At 40.5% G+C, this 23895-nt stretch overlaps 4 protein-coding genes across 7 annotated transcripts; 2 read left to right on the top strand and 2 right to left on the bottom strand.

The window, feature by feature from the left end:
* Nucleotides 1-336: 336 nt before the first annotated feature.
* On the top strand, nt 337-12951 carry LOC129599222 (transcription factor EB-like). Of its 4 annotated transcripts, none has more exons than XM_055497394.1 (8): nt 337-758; nt 4352-4459; nt 6478-6947; nt 9502-9639; nt 10163-10343; nt 10495-10570; nt 10673-10820; nt 11875-12951. In XM_055497394.1, the coding sequence occupies exons 2-8, from the start codon at nt 4414-4416 to the stop codon at nt 12313-12315; spliced, it is 1500 nt and encodes a 499-aa protein (XP_055353369.1). In that variant the 5' UTR covers nt 337-758; nt 4352-4413; the 3' UTR covers nt 12316-12951. The 4 variants fall into 4 exon arrangements, with proteins under 4 accessions (XP_055353369.1, XP_055353370.1, XP_055353367.1 ...); XM_055497395.1 differs by lacking the exon at nt 337-758 and adding an exon at nt 4121-4276 and having other exon boundaries at nt 10685-10820; XM_055497392.1 differs by lacking the exon at nt 337-758 and adding an exon at nt 4121-4276.
* Nucleotides 12952-13368: 417 nt separating this feature from the next.
* On the top strand, nt 13369-19042 carry LOC129599189 (fibulin-1-like). Its single transcript, XM_055497341.1, has 13 exons — nt 13369-13650; nt 13738-13884; nt 14184-14278; nt 14458-14695; nt 15286-15588; nt 15962-16102; nt 16334-16608; nt 16777-16957; nt 17166-17294; nt 17456-17575; nt 17670-17928; nt 18114-18384; nt 18763-19042. Exons 1-13 carry the CDS (start codon nt 13584-13586, stop codon nt 18919-18921), a joined length of 2385 nt encoding a protein of 794 aa, XP_055353316.1. The 5' UTR covers nt 13369-13583; the 3' UTR covers nt 18922-19042.
* A 2-nt stretch (nt 19043-19044) lies between these two features.
* On the bottom strand, nt 19045-21196 carry LOC129599188 (ethanolaminephosphotransferase 1-like). The gene is made up of 2 exons (XM_055497340.1): nt 20221-21196; nt 19045-19824 (listed from the first exon to the last, which is right to left on the bottom strand). The coding sequence occupies exons 1-2, from the start codon at nt 20900-20902 to the stop codon at nt 19283-19285; spliced, it is 1224 nt and encodes a 407-aa protein (XP_055353315.1). The 5' UTR covers nt 20903-21196; the 3' UTR covers nt 19045-19282.
* Nucleotides 21197-22180: 984 nt separating this feature from the next.
* Nucleotides 22181-23532, bottom strand: LOC129599213 (uncharacterized). Its single transcript, XM_055497381.1, has 3 exons — nt 23197-23532; nt 22628-22880; nt 22181-22550 (listed from the first exon to the last, which is right to left on the bottom strand). Exons 1-3 carry the CDS (start codon nt 23426-23428, stop codon nt 22481-22483), a joined length of 555 nt encoding a protein of 184 aa, XP_055353356.1. The 5' UTR covers nt 23429-23532; the 3' UTR covers nt 22181-22480.
* Nucleotides 23533-23895: the final 363 nt, after the last annotated feature.

Below are 23895 nucleotides of genomic sequence, written 5' to 3'. Positions count from 1 at the left end.
ATCGGGCGCGATGTTCCTGAAGCACACCAGCGGTAACGCTTTGGTAGGCCTGCCGCATTGGCTTAGTTATCGTGAGCAACAATTCCTTGAATCCTTCGGTACAATTTTTTTCGGAATTACACTTTAATACCAGTGCGTACAGTGCACGGGTGAGCGGAAGCGGGTGGGGTGTGCATTCTTCTGGACCAATCACTATTCGGAACCGCATTCCACCCGCTCGAGTGTCCAATCAGCGTGCTAATGATATCAGTGGCACTGGAATGGAATGAATCAGCGGAACACAAAATGTGAGAAGGTTGCCAATTCCAACAGGAGTCAAAAGACAACATTGGGTACTTGCAATGCAACCCACAGCGTAAAAATATCGCACACTGACTTCGAAATCACGCTTGCTCGGCAATCGTATATCTTACAGTAATTCGCTTGTTAAGATTTCGTGTAATGAACCGACAGTTTGTTTGGGAAATTAATACAATATCTTCAGTTCACAATTTTTACGAATGGTTGTCCATGAATGCGCGTGGGAGTTGTCAGAGATTACGTTATCAATAATGGACTGAATTTGCGTATTATTTTGTACGATCCCGGCGTGAATCTGCATAGGATGTAGCTATGCATTGTGTAACTTTCTGTCATGACGATTGATAAAAAGCGGTAGTTCTACGTGTGTGGCGTTTTATTATTCAACTGGACTTGCGAATTGTACAGCCCAATTAATATTTAATGTGATTGATCCCTTTAAAAGCTGAGTCGAACTGGTAAGTAAAGGCTGCAGAAGTACTGTAAACATGCCGACCATGATGCGGTGTATTAATGTCTCGCGTGCAATCAGTACGAGTATATAAATTAAGTGATTAGAAAATGTAAGCGGCATGTTTGATATACTGCTTACGAAGTGCAACATTCGCCTGCACTTGAAGTAATTTAATTATTTACAATTAACATGTACGAATGCCTAATCTTAAAACGCTGCTTGAGGAAAGCATCTTAAAATAATTGCCTTCCTGTTCCTGCGATCAGTGGCCACTGGCCAGCTACGGGTAGTTTAATAATGGTGCAACACCATCGCAGTAAAGAGCGAACATGAGATTTGCGGTCGATTGGAGGAGAGCCTTTGTATTTTGTAATATAAAATTTTTTCGGAAATTATGCAATCGTGTCTTCGTATGTTAGAATAGAATTGAAGATTACTGACTAATACATCACGCGTACAGTATTAATGGTTTGTTTTGTAGTATAATTTAAAGTTAATTTGGAAAAACACGGAAAAGATAATTTGTATTCACAGGTTATTATACGGTACGAGTATAGCACATGTTGCACTTTGTTAATTGCTGAAATGCTTAGAAAATGTATAGGTATTTGCTTTGCATCAGAGACATGGATATTACAATTTGAACAATCTTTGAGGTTTTCCCAAGTTGGAAGCAAAAACAAATTTTTCCGCATATCAGGATGTAGATAAAGACTAGCAGTAGCCGCGTAAATTAGGTTGTACCGTTACAGCAAGCTGGCAACGGGCACAATGTGCAGTGCCAAATGGATTGTCCCTGTTTGGCCGCTGTCCTGTTTCACAGTGACGCACTTCTGTCCGAACATGTAAGGATAACCGATAACGTAATAGCGGTGCAATATGCATGAATGCGTTCATCGGTTTACGCTTTGAACTTACATGCATTCACCGAATTTCAATTTCATTCATATCATTATTAACGTTTTTGATTCATATTAGTGATATTACTGTATTTCTGTAACCTCATATTTTGCGGATTTGCGCATAAATTTCTGAGTCAGAAAGAGTTTTTTAAGGACAGATTACTTAAAGAAATTTTAGTTAAGAACAGATTTAGCTAAGAAGACATTTTACTTAAAAATCGCAGGCACGTCTTTGCGATGTGCTGAATGTGTATTTTTGTACTGTTGAGCCTATACCGTACATAGATGATAGATTATACTGTAGTGGATTTTAAACGGTTTCAAACGGCAAATTACAGGACTGATTTAACGATAAATTGCGGTAGCAGTACGGACATCTATCCGGTAGCAGTACGGGCATCCTTCCGCAGTTTATGTGATAAGTTTTTTGTAGAGTTAACTGTTGGATACAATACTATTGCCGCTAATATCTATTTAATTATACTGTCTAATATAAATTATATAATTAAATAGATATTATATTGTCTAATATAATTAGATTAAATATCTATTTAATTACATATATTGTCTAATATTCTGCAAACGATAGAACTAGTGGTATTAGCCATCCATATGGGCGGCTAAAAGTGTTTGTAGTTTATTATAATTACAGTAGGTTACAGAAAATCATTTTTCCTATACCTGTAAGTACTCATTTCCAAAACTTAAAGTACGAGTAGTACTTGCTAAACCCATAAAATAATGATAAATAATTTGTTTGATTTTTTTGAATAAAATACGGTTTGCAGCGTGCAGATGGCGCTCATATCGATCGCAAACAACTTTGCCGGAAGCATGCGAGGTTAAGCAGTGCATGACTGCATGTTCGATTTTGCGAGTAAAAAACCAAAACAGTTCCACGATTCGACAGCGTCACAGCTGTGATAAGCTGACATACGTAGTACATATATATCTAAAAATATTTTACGATTACTGTACTTGTTAGATACATGGTTCGACATTGCGAGTGCGGAAAACGTGCACCTACTTTTCAATACAAAATTTGTATTTGTACGTGTATTTAGCGTACTCGTGTTGAACAAATTATTTGTTCAACACGAGTACGCTAAATACGCGTACCGATTTAAGGCGATTTTTCCGTAACTACATACTTCGCTTATTGAACATTTTGAACAGTAGGCAGTATGTGCACTTTTTACTGTGTACAAATTTGACCGCCCTCTGGAAGTGCAAAAGGCCCGGATGAACATTCCTTCTGGAATGTTCATTCAGTCCTTTTGTGAATTGTAATTTGTAAGTATTACATTTTAGAGCGCGGCCCTGATACAGTTAACAGTAATCGTGCATTGCTGATTACGGTACGCATTGCGCATGCTTTATAATAAATATTTCTACAGTGCAGTACGTAGCAAGTTGTACACGAACATTGTAAACCTTACTAGTTAGAACCATTTCAAAATTAATAGATAGTTGAAGTACCGGAAGTATTTAAGTGCTAGTATTTTCTGGATCGCCATAGCTTGTATTGTATAAGTCTATAGCACTCCTGGTTAAAGTTAGTGATAAAGAAATCCGGCTGGTGCATACTTTTTCCTTTTTCAGTAAAAACACAATATGTGCAATGACCTTAAAGGCCTTACTTTTACATATCTTCCTTTATAAAATTTTTTGTATTTTACGATAATTACAATAATTAATTTACACTATTAAGCAAGTTGATAGACTTAATTGTAAGTGTTAATTAAAGGTTTAACGTGTTAAACTTTGGTACTGTCCTCAACGACGCACAGTACTGCAATCTCCAAGATTGTTGCGTCAGCACCGGCATCATTTTGAGAAGTCTGAATTCTGCGCATGTTTGTGCAATGAGTGCGACACCTTTGGCCAGCCAGGGCTGCCATGTATGAAATATTTTTTGCAATATTGTATTGAATAGTAAATAACCTTGAAAAATTGTAATCAAACTATAATACTATTTACAATTCTACTGCGTAATTCGGCCTTTATACAGTCGCTTTCGGGTCCATAAACCCCTGAGAGAGAAACCCAAACGATAGATCATTACAGTACAATTTACGGATTTACAATATGACAGAACTTAAGGCACCTTGATAATTACTATTGCAATCAAAACTAATAATTTGAGAGAGAAATCCAAACGATAGATCATTACATTACAATTTACGATTTACAATATGACAGAACTTAAGGCACCTTGATAATTACTATTTGCAATCAAAATTAATAATTTGGGCAATGATTTGATTTACGAAAATAAAAATATTCAGAGCATTGTAGGAGCACTTATAATTATAATAATAGTAATTATTATAATCTGATTCCATTACTCGTATGGCAGTGTTTTGAACTGAAGATGTAGTGATGTACAGAAGTAGTACAGGCAAGGCATCACCGCAGCCAAACATTCCTTGTTCACAACTTGGCTCACAGCCTCACAGCTGATCGTTAATTCTGATTTGTTCGGGTACGATAGTCCATTTCCACAAAACATGTAATGAATTAACAGGCGCTTTTAGTACGGTTTTTATTGCTGCTGTGGTGTGTTGACTGTGTTCCTTTTTGGATTTATTTACGGATAGATTCCAAACTATCGCCGTATGTAGGTTGTTGTGGGGTCTTTGAACCAAAGTATGGCAGCATGAAGATCTGACTGGTGACTGTTGTGTCTTTTCAGGTCACATCTGATCAACCATTATTTGCTTACATTTCCGTGGATTTTGCTCATGTTACCGTACCATGTCTTCACGGACTAACCTCAAACTTCAGCTCCAGAGAGAGCAAGGTAAGATCGTAACACTATTCTTATGGTGATTGGTTTTGAATCTGGGACTCTGGAGATTTTTCACTGCATGATGCTGGTGTGAGTTCGCTTTCCTTTAGGCTTCATCATTTTATGTTTGGATCGTTTGAAGTTTTCATAAAATCACAGTTGCGTTTAAAAAGCGTGGAACGTTTCACCCAGTCTACTGCCGCAGATGTAATACTTGTTTTCAAATGTTTTTGGTAATTTTTAACACATTTTTTATAGTCTTGTTTCGTTCTGCGACAAGGTATCGAAGGTTTTTTTTCAGTAAGCGTACAAACAAACATCTTTGAATTCCTCCATATTGGTGCTTGTTGCATTTTACAGTGACAACGTCAAGGCATGTCTTGATGTTAGTTACGTAATGTTCGAGTGGTAAAGGAGCGACGGAAAAGGCTTTGTTCTACCAACAAATCGTTGTCCATTCTGTTGTAAAATAAGGCCAACGTGTGTAATTTGTGCTCTAGTTCCTGAATTTTTCGGGAGTGACCATTTAGTAGATTGCATTTTGTAAAATTGGGTTATCGATTGTAGCTCTTTATTACCTTTTGAAGACTGCTTTTCAGGTTGTGGACGGTTAAAAATTGAAGTTTGGTTGCCCTTGAGGACTATGATAACATAATTGCCAGCACCATAGAAAAACGCCGCTGAATTAAACTATTGGAAGATAAATAGTCTTTTCTTGAAATTCTTGTTATCTCTGACTGCATGATGCAGTAATATTGCATTTTGTACTTATTTTCATAAACTGACCTACAGTAGCAAGCATGTTTATTACTGGATTAGGGAGATTTCTTTCAAAAATTATGGGTTATTAATTTGCAGAATATAGCCATTATGTTTGTCATTTAGCGTCGACCACGCTCTGCTTCATTTGTATTTTAAATTTAACTGTATATTATATAAGCTGGTTAATACGGATCCCGTATGGGAAATGGGAGTTGCGTGTACAATGGCGCTATTGGCTCTGTAAAATGGAATTATGGAACTGAACTGAGCGATTTCAACAACGCACGTCTTAAGATACACGGGGCTAGATTTAAATAAGTACTGCATAGCGGGGCTTTTTTCCTGTATGCGTTGGGTAATATGTGAATCCTTGTGTGCAAATCTCTAGCCGCAAGAGAGAATGATAGGATTAATAAAACAGGGACCTGGAGATAGATTCCAGTGTGAGTGTGTGAAACCGTTCTGAGAACGCGCTGGTCGGCCTTGGTGATTCTCTCACGTAATCTCCTTGCATGAGAATGGAAACCCTTCTCTCAATTCCCTGAAATCTGAGTGCAGGATGTGCTAATGATCATCTGTACGGTATACCGGTCGCTAGGAACGACTCAAGTGGCAGTGACGCACAACGTGTGCCTTCTATTTCAAAAATATGTCTCTCGCGTATCCATTGATTTCCTTTGATTACAGGATAAGCATATCCTGCTGTCACACCGGGTGGCATTATTTATAAAGCCTGGAATAATTCTTTGATTGTAAACAGCCATTCGAATAAATGGTTTCTTATGCCAGTATCTTCTACTTTTTTGCTGTATTCAAAAAATAATACTTCTATGTTAACGGTTTTAACGATAAATTAAACGAAGATGTTATTTAAGCTGAAAGAATGCAGCTAATGGTGCACACCAGCTGCGAGCGCAGTATTAGTACTAAATCCCTGAGGACAGTTTACTGCAGTAGAGCTGAGCTGTGAAATTGTGAATAGACTGACTCTTTTGGTCAACTTTTGGAATAAAATTTTATACTTTTTGAAAAAAGCGGTAGTCTTTGTTTTTTACTATCCGGACAGGCTTCACCTTTCACCGCGTGAGACTCTCGGTACTTCAGTGAGTACCTCACTTTGCGTACCCCACTTTTAATTCGCAATTGATAGGTGTGTAGCGGAATAGTGAATGTTGTATCGTATCTCGGTATCCGAGATACTAAAAACTGTTATAACTGCGATTTTGTACTTACTTTAGTTTAACCTGGTTGTTTGTTAACATTTTTAGCTCAACGTGACGATGACCGGAAGGGAAATGGTGTGCCATACTCTTCGTCCACCGGCAGTTTATCCAGCTCCGATGGTATGGTCGGTGGTCACCCTTATTCTCCTGCTCAACACCGGGGTTCGCCCCTCCTGCGGAATCCCAACAACAGCCCCTCCTTGTCAATGTCCTCAACCGTGCCCTCTTCGTCGGAATTCCAACAGCATTACAGCATGAGTCTACAAAGTCGGCTGGAGCACCCTAACCGGTTCTTCGGCGATGATAAGCCCAAGCAACTGAAAACCTATGTATCTAATTCTATGGGACGGGCTAGTCCTCTGACACTAGGAAATTCACTGCCCAATCAGTTGTCCATGGGTACTCTACGGCAGCATTCGTTGAATAATACCGCCAGTCCTCTTACGCCTGACAGTCCCATGACGCCACGGTCTGTGGGGACGCCGCATTCGCCGGCTATTACAGATGTTTCTGAGGTAAGCAAGACACCTTTTGTTTTCCGGTTAGGATAGCAGATAACCGATGGCCTTGAGTGGTATTACTAATTTTAAATTAGCCAAAGCTTGCATTCTGGAACAATAATGGCAATCTGAACACTCGTTAGCTTGGAGGATGCATTATTGGCTGGGCGGCGCGTGCAGTTTTGCTGGTGACAAATTCTCATCTGGTTTTGATTATAAACGGGAACTCAGAACTGAGAGTGGTTTCAAGGTGCAGTTCGTTTTAAGATGCAGTGACAATTTAGTGTGTGTTCTTGACCGCTAAATATTTGCAAAAGTTTTGCGAAGATGTCCTATTTTAAACTGTGTAGATACCGGTGAAATGGTATTGTGTGCACGGCATGTGTTGCTCGTATTGTCAACCTGTCCGATATAAATTATCGGTTGGAAATGATAACATTATTTCTTGACTGTCTACTGACACGAACCGTACCAATGGCTACATTCGATGACGTGTTTTGACTTAGAACCTGGTGTTTTGCCTCCTTCGGTATCTGCGGAGCCACAGTTCAAACGTGGTAATAATTTATCAAGTTCACCAGCACCCTTGCAGAGATTTGGTTAAATTTGCGTAGGCATTGTTAAAAACTTAAAATCAATGTTTAAGTGGCGTAGCCTTGCAGAACTTAGACTGAAAATGTTTTTGGTTACCTCGAAGTTACTTGAGGCTGCATTGAAAATTTTTTATCCGCGGCTGTATACTTTCAGAAGATGCTTCCGCCACGGTATAAAAGAGCTTCTGCTTGTTTCTTTCTGGGCATCATCTTTTGTAGCGCTGTGGACAGTTAGTTACCAGTTTAATAATAATTGGTAATGGTGGATTCTGGATGTGTGCATGGAAGCATTGAAGTTTTGAACTATGCATGTATATTCAGTGAGAGCGTTAATATAGTAACCATAAAACAACTGTGTTTCTGTAGGAGCAAGCTGCTACCGCAATTAAAAAACTGGTATTTGTTTTTGGATAGAACAATTCCGATTCCCTTTAGTGCAGTAACTCTTTGTTCCGGCGCACGCACGGTGAAGTGCAGCATATTGAGCAGTTAGGTTAGTTCCGGTTCGCAGATAAAGCCGGTGTTTTTTAGGAACTTTGCAACGCTGGTTAGACGTAAAGCAAAAGGCCTTTTATACACCTTTCGTGTATGAATTTTCCACGACTGGTAATAGCTCTCATTACGTATTCAATTATCTCCACTAAAGAATACCGGTGTGGCAACGTTGGGCGCCGTGAATTTGACTGTGTGTGGAACATTTGCGGCCAAACATAAAAACAGCCAACTCTGCTGTTTTCAACGGCGCTTTGATTTATGTTTCAGCATAAAACCATTTCTCTAGTCGTAGGGCGTACATTCATCCGCGTAAATATTCACTGTGTTTTCTTGAAGAGTAGCAGAATTTTTTGCAAATGGGAGAAGACGCCAGAGAAACTGCTTGGTTAGAAAAACATTGATCTTGCAACATGCTGTGGAGAAATTGTATTTGCTTTAGGCTGTGGAGCTGTACGAATGTGGCGTACTGATAGCGTTTTTATATTGTAATCGTTGCGCGGTCTATTGTATTGAAACTTTTGTTTGGCCGATTATTAGACAGCTGGTCGTGAGTGAAAGTGGTTTCTGGTGTGTTCAGCGGTATATACGCACCACTGCCGTGGAACCGTCATTTGCAGACCCCGGTAGTGTGAAGTACGGGAATTCTTGGCAGCCGGCTATTATATTCCGTGGCCTGTCATGATTTTCACGTTGCATATTTCCGTCGTTGTTTAATCGACAATTTATGGTCGGCAATTATAGATAGAGAGTGAAAGAGAACGGGGTCGATCTAGAAGTTGAAGGTGTCTGTTAAAGTGCTCGGTCATTTGGTTGGTGCATAATTTTATATTCAACCATCTTTTGATTTTAATGCGCTGCTTAAGTACTGTATCGAAACGCTTGCCTTGGTTTATTATGTTGGTTATGCTTCTCTCTTGTTGAACTTGTCGGAGCAGCACGGAGACATTTGTGCACCAGCATTTGTGCATGTTTCAGTTCTTCATCTGTTAGGATTGTAGCAAATTGATTTTGGTTGGGATTTATTGGGATTTATATTGCGTAATCATCTTGCTTGTTAAAAATGGTCCTGAGAAAGAGACCGAGGAGATTCACTGCCCGCCGGCGGGTGGCCAAGGGTGCTAATACCAAAACCGTAAGTGATGATTGATTAATATTGGTGTAACCGGATGTAGCCGGATGTTTTTTATACACGAACACATAAAGAATGAAAAAACGAATATTGCCGCTGGGGGTTCGCAATTCGGACGATAGGTGTTTGTGGGCGAATTTCGGGAATGTTGCAGATTCACAGCAGGTAGCAATTAATTCTGCAGAAAACAATGCGGGAAAAGGGAACCTTCGTAGGCGTGTCGCTTTGCATGTTCGTTTTGAATAATCCACTGATATTGAGTATACTGGAACAGCGTTATCTGAAAAATGTTGGACGGTGCACGAGCGGAGCTTTATCGCTCCCTCATGATTAAACTGATAAACTGTTGCAGATGGACGAACTTATTGAGGATATCATGGAGCTCGAAGCAAAGTCCGGTGGCAAACCGTCACGCAACAGCACTCGCTCCCTGACACCTAAAGAGCAACTGGCTAAGGCTATGAAGTCAACATCACCGTTACCGGCAAATGTAAGAAATTAAAAACCCAGATTCCGGAATATCCTACGAATAAAAACATCAGTAAACCAGGCACTACTTAAGAGTTCTAATGAAGGTTTTAGTTTCTGCTGTACGACCTCCATCTACCGCAGTATTTATGCAGCCGGTGTAAAAATGTAGGTTTTATGCTTGCTCTCTTTAACAATCATCAAGTTTATCTTGTTTTTGAAAAGTTTTTTTCGAATGAAGTAGTAAATGATAATCATTTACAGATTCGTAGGCAATCTATGTTGTTTGCATTGTATGAAAAGATACTTCCTAACTTTCGCTTATTGCTATTTTTATGCGCATAATTATTATTGATAACTTGACATTCCGAACCGGCATTTGAATCTGTAATTTAGTTTCTGCTAATGTGAACATGAGACCGTTGGGCTTTGATTTGCTAATTTGATATACAAAGGTATTATTTTTGTAAGCGTAATCATGGATGATGTAATAGCGTTTATAAATTTTTGTTACCTGATTATTTCACCGTGTGTGTGATATCCAGTTGACCGGAAACACGGATTATCTGCGCATGTTGGATCCTGTTACTGGTAAATTAATGCCTACCGTCTCCTCGTCGTGCCCGGCTAATCTGCTGACGGCTTCAGTCAAAAGTGAACCGTTAACGGAAGATGATATGAAAACTATTAACAAAGACCGCCAGAAGAAAGACAACCACAATATCAGTAAGTAATGATTTACATTTAGTAGTTTCTTCTTTACATTACTACAGTGCATGTTAGATGTTTGGAATCGATTTTAGTATGCTGTTGGATGGAACTTACCGGTTAAATGAAGAACAAATATCAATAAAAATTAATTCCTAATTTTGTGTAGTTGAGCGGAAACGAAGGGATAACATTAACAATTTGATCAAGGAGCTCAGGACCATGTTGCCACATTCTAGTGACCCGTAAGTGCATTAATGCGTGCAGTGATCGTGTGGTGATATTTGTCTGCGTGCATGATTCGGTGTCCAAACTTGCGAGCCAGGCGATGGCTCTCTTTTTGACAGTGATTTCCCTAGGAGCAAGGGTTCCACCCTGAAGGCCACCGTGGATTACCTGAAGGAACTAAAAAAAGATCGAGATCGCTTAAAAGTTGTAGAGGAACGCCAAAAAGCATATGAACTGCAGAACCGGAAGTTAGCTATGAAAGTTCAAGTAAGCCAGCCTAACTAGAACGTTGTTAGGTATATTCGTGTGTGCAGTATTGAGACTCTTTTCGCCATCTTTTCGGCTTTTAAAAACTAAATTAATTGTTAATTAGGCGATTCCTTGATTATTTTTTTATGGGATTGGCTTGCCAGGTCGTGTAAACTGTTTAGTGTGAAGTGACAGATTTTGAGCAACATCTGTAATAGTAAAGAGATTTGGGCGAGTAAGATACACCCTTCAGATGTAGCTTATGATGGAACATCTTATGGTGTTCACTCAATATACTAGGGTAGTAGCTTGGGGGAATTTATGTGCAAAAAGTCACCGTCGATTTCATGGAAGTCTACCTGTGGAGCAGTTTCTTGTTTTCAGCCTCTTGGAAATTCGAAATAAGCATCGCACATTGTAGCAAGCTCAGCCGATACACTTAAGGATATCAAATCAAATCATGTAAGCTGCTGCATTAAACAGAGATGTGAGGATTTCCTGATGAGGCATTGTTTCAGAGCTTCTTGACTGATTTAATGAGTTCAAAGTTTCACGATGAGGCGTGCGCACCATTGAAAGGGGAGTTTCCTGTTGAGCGATTTTCCGCAGGAGCACATTAATTTACGAATAAATCGTGGAGAGATGACTGTTTTATCGTTTGGCAAGCATGCATGCCTTCTTTCTGGTTATCGTTTGTCTTGTGCCAGGTTTTGAATTTCTCTCTTCTGACGTCAAAAGTTTGTCACTGTTGCCTTGTTAAACAGTTTTTCCATTTGTCAGCCGTTTAGTTCGTATAGGGTTACATTCAGTTATAGATAATAGGTTGTTGTTTGATATTTGGATTAGCCTTCAAATTCTCGACCAAGGTGTTTTCCCATGATTATGTTATCCTTTCGCAATAGGCAGTTTAATAACCTTTTAACAAGAGTGGATACTGTAACCGATTTGCTAAGTTCGAATTCGTTAAGTTACTTTGTGTATTATAGTGTGTGTCAGTGAAATTAATGTGGGTTGACGTAATTGTAGCATTTATTAAAAAGGCTTGAATATTGCAATGAGGTTTATTTTGAAGGAACTGGAAAGACTGATTGAGGCGCATGGTATTCAGTTACCACTGAACAGCGTGGATATGACTGGTATGGCCAGTTTGGCGCCCCACCTGAGTGCTCTCATTACCGGCAAAGGTTCCCCTCAGCCTGACTCGTACCCCGGTACACCCACTCATCAGCAGCCGCAAGCGACCCCTAATGCAGCAGCACACCATTTTCCGTCCCAAAACCAGTATGTGCAGATTAAGCAGGAGCCCGCCCAATCTCCCATCCCCCAAGTCTTTCCTCAATACATGAGTATGTCGTTGCCGGAGGAGTTTGTGGGAGTTAACTTCAGTGTAACGGAACTAGCCAACATGATGGATACCACGGAAATGGACCCGATGGTCTCGTCACTGACCAATCCTTTCGAGAATTTTAATATGTCAGAAGCACAGCATTTGGATATGGATTTTCTCACGTAAACACGTACCCGAAGTATTATATCCAAATGGATATATTTATATCGTCGTGATTTGTGAGTGTGCGTATTCTGATTGGTGCTAGTCGATTGGTTGCCGATGGGGAAAAAGATTCAGGAAATGGGGAATTTAGGTAAAAAAGATTTTACGTTTCTTCTTTGTTTTGATACGCTGGTTGGCATTCCACCCGCTAGTCCGACACTCTCTGTTTTGTTTGGGCATATGTAACGGGAATATTGCTTTAACTTTTTATTCTTTTCATTCACTGGATTGAAGTGTTCTGTGTGTCAAGATTTATAGGCCCACAAAGAACCCGGTTTCTTGAATTTCGCGGCTGATTTGTGGTTTTGCGTGCTGGGTTTTCTTGTAATTTACAATTGAGCATTTCTTTTCAGTTTTTTTTCTTTTAATTTGAACATTATTTGTATTGATTGCTTGTACGATAATGGCTGCATCTGTACGTGGTACAGATTGTCTGTGCGAGGAAGGATTTGTTGATTTTTACTTTGATATACCAGATTGTTGCCAGAGTGTTTTAATTGCGATACATATTCTGAAAGTTTTGTAGAGCTTATATTTTTTCGCGCCGGAAAAATCACTTCTGCCAAAGAGTGTGAATAAATTTTGGCATAAATGTTCCGTTAGCCGTAATCATTGCGCAAGTAGTAGCACAAAAGTATTGAAGTTGGTGAACAGATACCGGGTACATCTTCAGAAGCCTAAGTACCTTAAATTATTCGTAAATTACATTCGGCAATGTACTTTGAAGACATCATGTGCATAATTGATGTATAATGTGACGACTAACGAGTCAACTGGATTAAATTTTAAATTTAACGGCCACATCTGCGGAGCGACCATTCATTATCAATCTTGATGGCCGAAATCAGATTTCTCACGCGAGAAATTCGGTAGATTAATTACTACCGAACTGCTTGCACTAGAGTCGCGATCAGATGCCACTTGCTATTTACCTTTTAATAGCGTGCGTGGTGTCACTATGCGAAGAAGATTAAAAATGGCTGGCAAACTGATTTATATGATAAGCCTTAATGACCATGTCATGCCCTTACTATTCGAAACACACGAATGCAACTGTAGTATTAAGGAACCGTAATGCACGGGTGGTTCCCGATTTGATTTTTGGAACCGCATTCACATAAGCAGGATGCGGTTTACGTCATCCGTCGTTATATATCACTGATCGTCCGATTGGTTTTGCCATCGAAATTTCATATGCAAATCTATGTCGACCGATTAACAAAAACAAAATGGATCACCGTGCTTCCGTGAAACTGCACTTAATCTCTCTGATCCTTTTCGCTGGAATATGCACTGGTAAAATGGTTATCTGCTATGTGTGGAGTATTCGTTTTGTATAAATTACTACTATGTATGTATGAAGTTGCCATATTATCGTTCCAGTTACATCGGAGCTGGATAGGATTTTCTCACATTGTTGCACTCTTGGGAAAAATTACGGACGAAATGGGGATAATAATTGTGACGAATATCCCACACCAGTTTCCGGTGTTCAGCGGCAAGACCAGTATTGGTGCACTGTCGCTTTGGGTATGTGATGTTTACAGCTGCATAAAAGATTCGTACGACAATTTTGAATTTTCCAAGCAGTTTGAACTGATGTATGTATTCGGTAGATTGTTTCAAAGAAAAGATTAACGTGACAAAAATTGTGGCAGTTGTCAATACTGCACTGTCACCTGTGAAGTGTGGAAACAGTAATTATCAATTCAACACTTCAGATTTGTATCGTCATTATTACGTACCGTCTGAAGCATGCATTTGATACTATTTTTATATACACCGCTTTGATCGACTCTGTCACTCTGTTTATTTGCAATTTACAATAGGTGTATGCTGTCGAGAAGAAATCGAAGTCGGGCAATGTGAAAATGGAAAAACAGCAGCTCAAGAAAATCAAGACTGCCATAGTGAAATAGGAGCAGTCCTGTGAGTTAATACTTACTACGAGTTAATAAGTACGTATTTTGTTTATATAAATACGGCATACAGTTTTTTTTCACACATCGTCTTGTATGTACTTATAACATAATTAGTTTTATAATTAGAAAGTTCTTGGTGCATAGGAAAAGCATTGTAAATTTTTTTGTTGGCGCTGATCAGCAATGCTGCGACTGCTGTCAGCTGGGTCTGCTAGCGGGAAGTGCGGGTTATGGAAAACAGTGTGATTCGGCAACATTCCAAATTGCCCAGTGTAATAAACTGTATACAGAATGCTGCAACTGGTCTAAACAACGCCAAGGTCATTTCAACCGGACAGAGGGTACCGCACGTCCTGATTCCATTCGGACGCGCCAGAGCACGGCGTCCTCTCGACCACGTGATCAAACGCTGGCGCAAGGTATGTGGTAGGATCGCATTCAATAAAGGGATATTTGAAAATGATAGAAAACAGCTAACCATTAGCTGAATGAGCAGTTTTCGGCATTGCGCTAATTACGTCCTCTGGAGTAGGGTGTTATGTTCCGAGCATGTTGCGCAATCACTGCCATGAATGAAAAAATTCTCGATGACCGCAGAAACCTGTTGTGTCATGCGGCTTAAATAAATGAATATTGTACACTGTGGTTTTTCTGCGTATTATTAATTTCGAAGACACTTCATGGTGAAAAGAAAACCTTGTCATCCGAGTCGAAGACCGCGTGCATTGAAATGCATTCTGTCAGCTGAAAAGGAAAACATTTTAATTTTTAGATACTAGGACTGAAATTCCGTAGTCTGCTAAAAAACTGCAAGACATACATGGCTGATGCAAAGCATTATATTAAATTAACGACAAGGACAAAAAGAAAAATCGGCTACGGGAAATGCATAGTAGAAATTGAAAGGGCAGTTTTAAAAGAGGTTCTGATAGCCTATTTAGGATCGGCTGCATTTTGAAATTTAAACGCAGGTGAAAAGAATACAAAATTGTAATGGAGATCATCGTAGTCACAACACCATGCCCCGATGATCCCGACGGCACGGGTCCACCCTGTTTAAAAATGGATCCCGTAACGGAAAGCCCGACAGGCGGCCGCTGTTTGCCGGGCTACAGTTACCATCCCGGCATTGGTCAGTGCTTGGACATTAACGAGTGCAACCGTGGCCTGCACAACTGCCAGCCGGGACAGAAGTGTGTCAATACCGTCGGCAGTTTCAAATGCGAGGCGCCCTTAACGGACACCGGAAGTGTGCCGCACGGGCAATGTCCACAAGGCTATCAGATGAATACACGTGCTGGACGGTGTGAAGGTGAGACAATCTCGTCTTTGTTGCAGAGACAGTTTCCACCAATCTACTTGATTTATGCACAGGCCACATAATAATTATAATACATAATTTCGCATAACAGATTTTGCGAGAGCGTCAGTTTATATTGTTTATTGTATTCAGGAAATATGTAGTACATAACCAGAATACATTTATTTATACCGATGGCATAATCGTGCAGGGTTGAGTATTCTTATGCCTGGGTCAGCCGGCTAGCAGTGCCGCTTAAAATTTGTTGGACTAATCTACAAATAATCGTCTTTTGGTCGACTGAAACACGACACCTTTCTGTCAGTTTACCCTGTACCATTTTAGTTTTTTGAGTACTACTAATTTGTTTGGGTTCTATTTGAAGATATCGATGAATGCGCCATGAATATCGATAACTGCGAAACTGGAATGCGCTGCGAAAACGAACCCGGCACTTTCCGATGTATCCGCGAGGTCAGTTGTGGTACTGGCTACACATTTGACGCTCATCGCCGGGAATGCATAGGTATTAGTTCCAAAAGACATAAGAACACTATCGACATTTTAAAAGTTTAAACAGAACCTAGTTAAAGTCTTTTTAAAAGGGAGGGAAGGTGGCCCCGATTAAGCTAATTAAATCAAATTTAGGTAATATTCATTTTGCACTACTACGAACTACTGTGCGCATACCAAAAATTAATAGAATACAGGTACCGTATGTTGAGAACGAGGTTATTTAAGAATCGTGTTATGGTAGATAACGATGAATGTGTGCTGGGAAATCACAATTGTGGATTGGCCTACGAATGTATCAACACTCAAGGCTCTTTTCGTTGCACACCGAAACGATGTCCAAAGAAAATGCGACTGGATTACGAGCGGGGACAGTGTATTCATGTTGACTGCCCGCCGGGATTTGAGCCGAATGATGAAGGAAACTGTGGCGATGTGAATGAATGTGCTTCCCGTGGCGCTTGCAAAAGGAATCAAGATTGTTTTAACACCGTTGGCTCGTTTATGTGTCGAGATATGGTACGTATACGAGACATACGTATTACTATTTTCAAGCCTTGCTACACTTTCCAAGATGATTTTTGTGGCTGGTGTACATGTACAGATTCACAGAAATGTATTTTAACATATATCTTGAAAGAAATCTGATCGTTACATCTATTATATCACGTTCGTGTTATTTTATAGCTAAACTGCGGAGGCGGATACCTCATGAACGAGGAGGGAACACGCTGCAATGATGTGGATGAGTGTGCGGATGGCACCCATACATGCGTCGGCGGGCAGCGATGCGAAAATCGCCCGGGAAGCTACTACTGCTCCTGTGTAGAGGGATTCGAATTTGACAATTCAAGAAAAGAATGTGTAGGTAATTACATTTACAGAGTCTGTATGTAATTACATAGGTAATTACATTACTTTACTGTAGTGTAGGTAATTACATTACTTTATGAATAATTTCAATGGAACTTGCGGAATATACACTGTATCTATAGTTGGCGGTGTAATTAGTAATGACGCTGTTATGAGATACCGCCTTGTTCGTGACCTTTGTCGGTAATTGCGCGTCACTTTAGACATTGACGAATGCAAGCGTTACGGCCTTAGTGCATGTGTGCTGAGCGCGGATTGTGAGAACTTTCCGGGATCTTTTCGGTGCATTTGCAAGGATGGATTCCGACAGACCGCTGATAATAATTGTCAAGGTTGTTATTTACTTTGAAAGCACTACTTTTGTCATAACGGATTGATAGAAACGGTAGTACATTGATATAATTTAATTAAAAATTTATTCTGCTGTTTAAAATTATGCACGAAGTGCTGTTTGTAATATGACTAATATAATTTTGTCTTGTGTACGGTTCAGATATCGATGAATGCGAGGAGCATAATCCCTGCCAGCAAGGATGCATTAATACCTGGGGCGGCTATAACTGTACCTGTCGAACGGGCTTCAAACTGGGCGCCGATAACCGCAGTTGTGACGGTTAGTGGTGGGAACACAGGGACTTCTCGCTGTCATGTTAGCTTGTAATGTATTTATTCAAATAATCGTTAAAATAACATTCATTTCGATGCAGATATCGACGAATGCAAAGAACAGACAACGCACCAGCTTTGTTTCGGTGACTGCATTAACGTTCCGGGGGGATATAATTGTACATGTCCGTCCGGTTTCCGTATGTTGCCTGATGGCCGCAATTGTCAGGATATCGACGAATGCAAAGATGAGCAGCAGTGCAGCCGATCGGATCAGATCTGCACCAACCTTGAAGGAAGCTTCCATTGTCACACTGTGCGCTGTCCACCGGGATACATCCAGGATCAGGATCAAAAGAAGTAATTCCCCAAAAATAACCAACAATCAGAATAGATATCCATATTTATAACACAATTTGATATGTGTAATGTTCGATATGTGTCGTCACAGCGTGCACCTGATCATTACCTTTACATTTAAAATAATTGTAAACCTTATTAATGTTAAAACAGTACGGTTTCTGTATTACGATTTGTTTTTGTAGCCGGTGTAGGAGACGTTCACTGGTGTGTCCGATCGGCGATTCGGCCTGCCTGCACCAGCCAATATCCTTTTCGTATAACTTCATGGCCATTCCCAGCAAGCCCGTTTTCCCGCCAAATGGCCGGATTGATCTCTTTACAATGCGAGGTCCGCAGCAGCCCCACACTAACGTGGAATTCAATTTGGAGTTGAAAAATACCCGCTTGCTCGTTCCGACTTCCAAACCAGCTGATCGACGGTTTTTCGATGTGCGCTCAACCGGTTTTAACCAGGTACGGTTCGGTTCGTAATTTAATCACCAAGCGGGTGTAGATGTTTGACAACAAATACAGTGCTTAATATTAGTAAGTTTATCTATTAACACGTAATAACTCTAGTGCTCGTATTTTTATTGCACGTAATTTATATTAAGATATGCCAAATGCGCATTCGAACACATCCGCACTCACTGCCGCAGTTTTTCTGGTGCTGCGAGCGATTTTCCTTGCAGTAAACTGAATGAATTTAATGCGTTACGGATTGGTGCATCTCACCGGTTGCATTCGAAAATTCATAGCCTTTTAAAATCATTTCGCAGGCAGGCCGTTTTGCACAGATTTTCACAACGTTGACTTATGCACTCGGCTGTTAATTACGACGCTATGTTACAGGCAACCATATCTCTGGTGAGAGCCTTCGATCCACAGGAAGTGGACCTGGAAATGCAAATGAGCATGACAACAAATGGAGTTTTCAGCGGAAAGGCTGTTGCCAACATCGTGATTATTGTTATGAAAACGCGAAGTTCAGACTTTATTCCTTTGCGGTAAATGTGGTTTTACTGGTATATGTAAACAGTAGTATTACGCTGAACTGAACGAATTCGTATAGACGGCGAAGGTAAAAAAACGGCTGTTTTTTACGTTGGACGAATAAAAAGCACTTTGCTCACAATCACTTCACGCTTTAATTCGTTTTTAAACATCAGAACTGGACATAGTACAAGCATTCATAAAAATTTGCAAAATGCATAATATAAAACAGTCTGAGATCAGCCAAAAAACTGAACGTATTATCACAACCGGTGCAACTTACTAAACGCAAGCACACAAAAAACGTATCATTCTATCTCTGCAAAGCAAACCCATGCTTTGCCAGAGACAAATAAAATTTTACCTCAAGCAAACACGTTTACTTTGCTGACTTAGTAGTTTTACCAAAAAGCGAGACCATCCATGTAGCAGCATGACGAAAAAAAGCCTCGAATATCGCCAATAATACCCGGTATAGCAGAGCGTTAAGAATGCAGATCCCATAAATAGTCTGCCACACCGTACAAACGATGCATACGGCAGCAGCGCATCGCACACGCAGGTCTGGAGGAATATAGCCACACATGTGGAGGATACCGGTCAGCAGCACTAGCACACCCATTACATTCCATTGTGTTTCCGGTTTGTCACTCATCTGGTTCAAAATCCAACGCGACACGATGTGACTGTAGACAACCGTGGTTGACCAGCAGATATAGGGAAACACAGCGGGATAATCAGGAGACAACCAAAAATACTGTACAGCTGATATGACAATGAAGGGAATCACTGGTGTGCGGTTCGTGACGATATCCGACAGCGAGATGTCCCCTGCCAGGCGGAAAGTGGTCCGGATAATGTAAACCATCAATCCCAGAATCATGGTGGCTAAAATCGTATGCATCCATTCAGGCAGATCACCTAACAATTAGATAAGCTGTGTCAACCAATACTGTTTAACGCATACCGATCTAATATGCACAGCTTCTAAGTTCTAACTTCTAATGCAACAAATTGTTCGATTTGTGCGAACACAACAAAAATGAGAAAATCTTATAATTTATTTTTCAAACTTTGGTAAACTTTTGTTGAAACTAATAAAATTCTTACTGGACAAATTTTGTTTAGAAAGTGTTATACGACATAAAAGTAAAATCCTGATTTCTGACGATTTGGAGTGGATGAATTACTGTAGTTAACAGTAGTAGTCAAATGGCCTTTATGTGGGTACGGGTACACATCATTGAAAAACTTAAGAAATAAAATGACGTGGCCAAGTAAAATTATTCAGATAATTCCAAAAATTAAGTACTGTACCGGGCGCATATCCGCTATAGATCGCTGTCAAAGCTTTTAGGAAGAATCCCACACACAAACCCACGTCCAGACCATCAAACAAAGCGGAGGAGCGAAATATCCCTGTATTGTAGTTCCGCCACTGGCGACACAAACTCAACCCCAAAATGCACAAGAAAAATAAAAATGCCGTGTGGTGGGAAAACAGTCCCGTTTTATTAGCATTCACCCCCGTCAGATGGAAAAGACAGATAATCTTGATAGGAATACTGACGCTATCCATAGCCTGATCAATGTACTCCATCGACAAATACGCCGACTGCGACAGATCCTCGCGGCGGGTCAGTCGTCCAGCAGCATCCACACCGGCGCAGGTCAGTGACACCCAGTGAAAAACTCCACACAGCAACCATATTCCAACCGGAACAGTATGACTGTCAAACGCAGGGTCGCAGAATGTCAGTATAACCACGTTCAGTATAATGATACTTAACCCGGAAAAGATCAGGATACCCGGTGGAAAGTTGGGCATTCGGGATGAGACAACGCGCCAGTATGGGCGCAGAATAAAGTGGCTAATCGGGGATGTGTCGAGCATTTCGTACTTGATGTGGAGAAATCCATCCAGCTGTTCTTCGGATGCCGAGGGAAACAACGACGAAGCGTGGTCTTTTAAATGACTGGCCGAACGCGAATGCAACATGGTCTTCACTAGATGCGGGCTACTGATTACAAATTAGGACTTCCGTAAAATAGTAACCAAGAGGAAAAGAGAACATCAAAACTTCGGAGTGATGTTATTAGATATACACAAGATTGAAACAAAAGCTGGTTATTGTTAGCGGGACAGTTATAATCAAACTTCGGAGTTAAATAAAATCAGGCTAAAGCAGCGGTGCTTTAAACTTCCAAGACTGCTGCAACAAAAATTTTGCAAATGTGTGCATGCAGTATAAGTTCGAATTTAATGGACCATTACGCTTATCGCTATGCAAACTGTAAATCACGATTCACGATTAGAAGCGTGAATAATGTAAAGCAACTAGTGCAATATCGTATGAAAACATTCGATATGATGTCGTTTTACGTCATCGGCTACGGTAGATACGCATGTTGGCCAGGTATCGTTATACTGTATATAGATATTCGTTATAACAATCTCTGCCATCAAAAAGTGTAGGAAATAAATCATCACGTCATTAGAAAAATCTGACTCTTAGACAAGTTCAGATTGACTACATTCCTTCTGCCACAACCCAACAAAAAATGAGTCGGCACCAAAAAATAATACATGCAACAGTGCTGAAATCGTCAATCAACACAAGGGTCGTTTGCATTATTGTATGTCTTGCATGCAGTTAACCATCATTGATCCATAACAATCTGATTCCGCACGCACATCCTATCCAGATTTACAGTAAAATAAAATTTAATGTGCATAAAAACCAGAAAAGCTGATGTATTGCGTCACACGTATTCGATTTCATCCATAATCCGAATTGGGGTACGAAGTATACAATCCAGACTTCTGGTGAATCAAAATTAGACAACCTTATGGTTAAGGCTCATGCAGACCTGTGGCCAGTGTGGTGACTGTCGCAAGATTATTTTTTAGACACCAAGACAAATTAATGAGGACTGTCGCAAACTATTTCGTTCGCCAAAAAAAGAGATTCCGATCTTTTTTTAAAAAAATTAAAAAGTGATGACGAAAAGTCGAAAACTATTACCAATATCAAAAAAATCGTAAGTACATACAATAAAGCCCAATTATTTCCAAAAATGTGGGCCGGAAACATAAACCAAATGGTATGTAAGCCCGGTGAAACAAGGTTTCAGTGTGATATTAATTTCGGTGTGTGTTATTAATTTTTTTTCTTCAACAAAGTCTGATTAATTTTTTTCGTGCCGTTTATTCTACGTAAAACATGCATATCTGTTTGTAACCGGATGCACCGTACCGGCCCCGGCATCATCTTGCTAATTCCAAGTGACTTTTATTTCGAGTGCCAAAAATGTCTGCACAACACCCATCTAAGAATTACAGTAACCCATTACTTATTAAACACCACCATGTCAACTAATTGTCACTTGATCCGAAGAAGTCTGATATTGGCTTGTTACAATGCGAAGGACGACGCGTAAACCCAGTTAGACACTTTACAAGACAAAAACAGTATTTCATTTGAGCAAATTTCGGTTTATTCAAAGGTTATCATATTGCGTAACAAAGGTAGCCTGGAATGGACACTATATAAAGCTGCATCGGATGACCATTGGTTTAGCACTGCGACTTGCGTTGGCAGACGCCGGAGCAGCAGCCAATCTGTTTGCGGAAGTTTTCAGGAATACTGCAAAAAATTACAATAATAATTACAGCAGGGGCTGCGCACATTAGTAATGACCGAGAAAACCCCAGATTTCTTACCGGCAGTTGGAGCCGTCAGCCTTACAACCGTGACAGTCGTTGTCGCTGCTGCATTTCATCCAACAACGTTTGCCGGGTGCGTTTTTGGGCAGTTCCTTGCAGTCGAAGCTGATACCGTCAACATTGGCATTGCAGTCAGCTTCCGCTTCACAGGCACGCGGACCGACGAAAGCGCACTTGCTGTCTTTGTTGCAACGGTACAGCGGCTTGCATTCCTTGTGGACATCGGCGCTGTTGGCATTGCAGCTTCCCTCTGCAAATAATTAGTACTCATTACTATTTTACAACGAGTAGCGAAATCACACCCAGCATTTGGAAATTGAAATTGCTGATCTCGATCTGTTGCGCGATCGCAAAGGCATATACCCGAAAACGCAACATTTAAGTTATAGCATTGATAATGTATCATTGATTATAATAGTCTTGAAGCACAACTAAAAATATATTACGAGCTAAAAGATGATAGCTGAAAGCATCTGGATTGCTTGAACAGCAAATAATAATAATTATAGCGAATCTTAAATGATTCCGGTGTTTACACAGTAAAGGTCACAAAAGTGGATGTTTACCGGTGGCTTCCAGGGCGGGAGCATTGCCGGGTGAGCACAGCTTCATCAGGCTCTGGCACTTCCAGCCGGGCTTGGCAGCGCATCCGTTGGTGGGATCGTTGCGGCAGTCGATGAAAGTGGAGGGATCCGCCGTGAGGATGCGGTTGGCCATCATTGCGCGGGCCTGTTGTTGCGGATCGACCTCATCGGCGAAGGCAGCGCCCAAAACAGCGAGAACAACGAGGAATTTCATTTCTAAGAAGCTGAGAAGCGACTACGAACTACGACTAAAACCACAACTAAATTTCTAGATGCTGCAAAATGTCTAAAAGGCAAAGCGTAGATTCCAAACTGCAGCGGTGTGCGCTTATATAGCCTCTGATGCCAAGAAGCGATACTTTGGCGTATCGTTCGAGAAACGACGTCGGCTAGCCTGGAAATACCTAAAGTCCATTTGGACAGGGTCCTTTCTTTGTTCTGACGCGTATGAGTCAAGAAATTCTCTCTTTTTTCTATGTAGCGGAATGCTCCTATCTAGATCGCATGTTTCGATCCACCATTTGCAAGACTCCGTCGGCCAGTATTCTCCACCCGCTGTTTCTCCGGAGTGAAACAGTTTTAATTGCCGGCCAATTACCACGGTCGATAATGTCTCGAAAACTGATTATCCACAGATCGCTTTACGGAAAATTGATTTTGTCAAAACCTTTGGATAGTTAG

Source organism: Paramacrobiotus metropolitanus, unplaced genomic scaffold (genome assembly GCF_019649055.1).
Source record: "Paramacrobiotus metropolitanus isolate TYO unplaced genomic scaffold, Prichtersi_v1.0 Parri_scaffold0000140, whole genome shotgun sequence".
NCBI classification, from domain to species: domain Eukaryota; kingdom Metazoa; phylum Tardigrada; class Eutardigrada; order Parachela; family Macrobiotidae; genus Paramacrobiotus; species Paramacrobiotus metropolitanus.
This window is presented reverse-complemented; position numbering and strand designations above follow the sequence as displayed.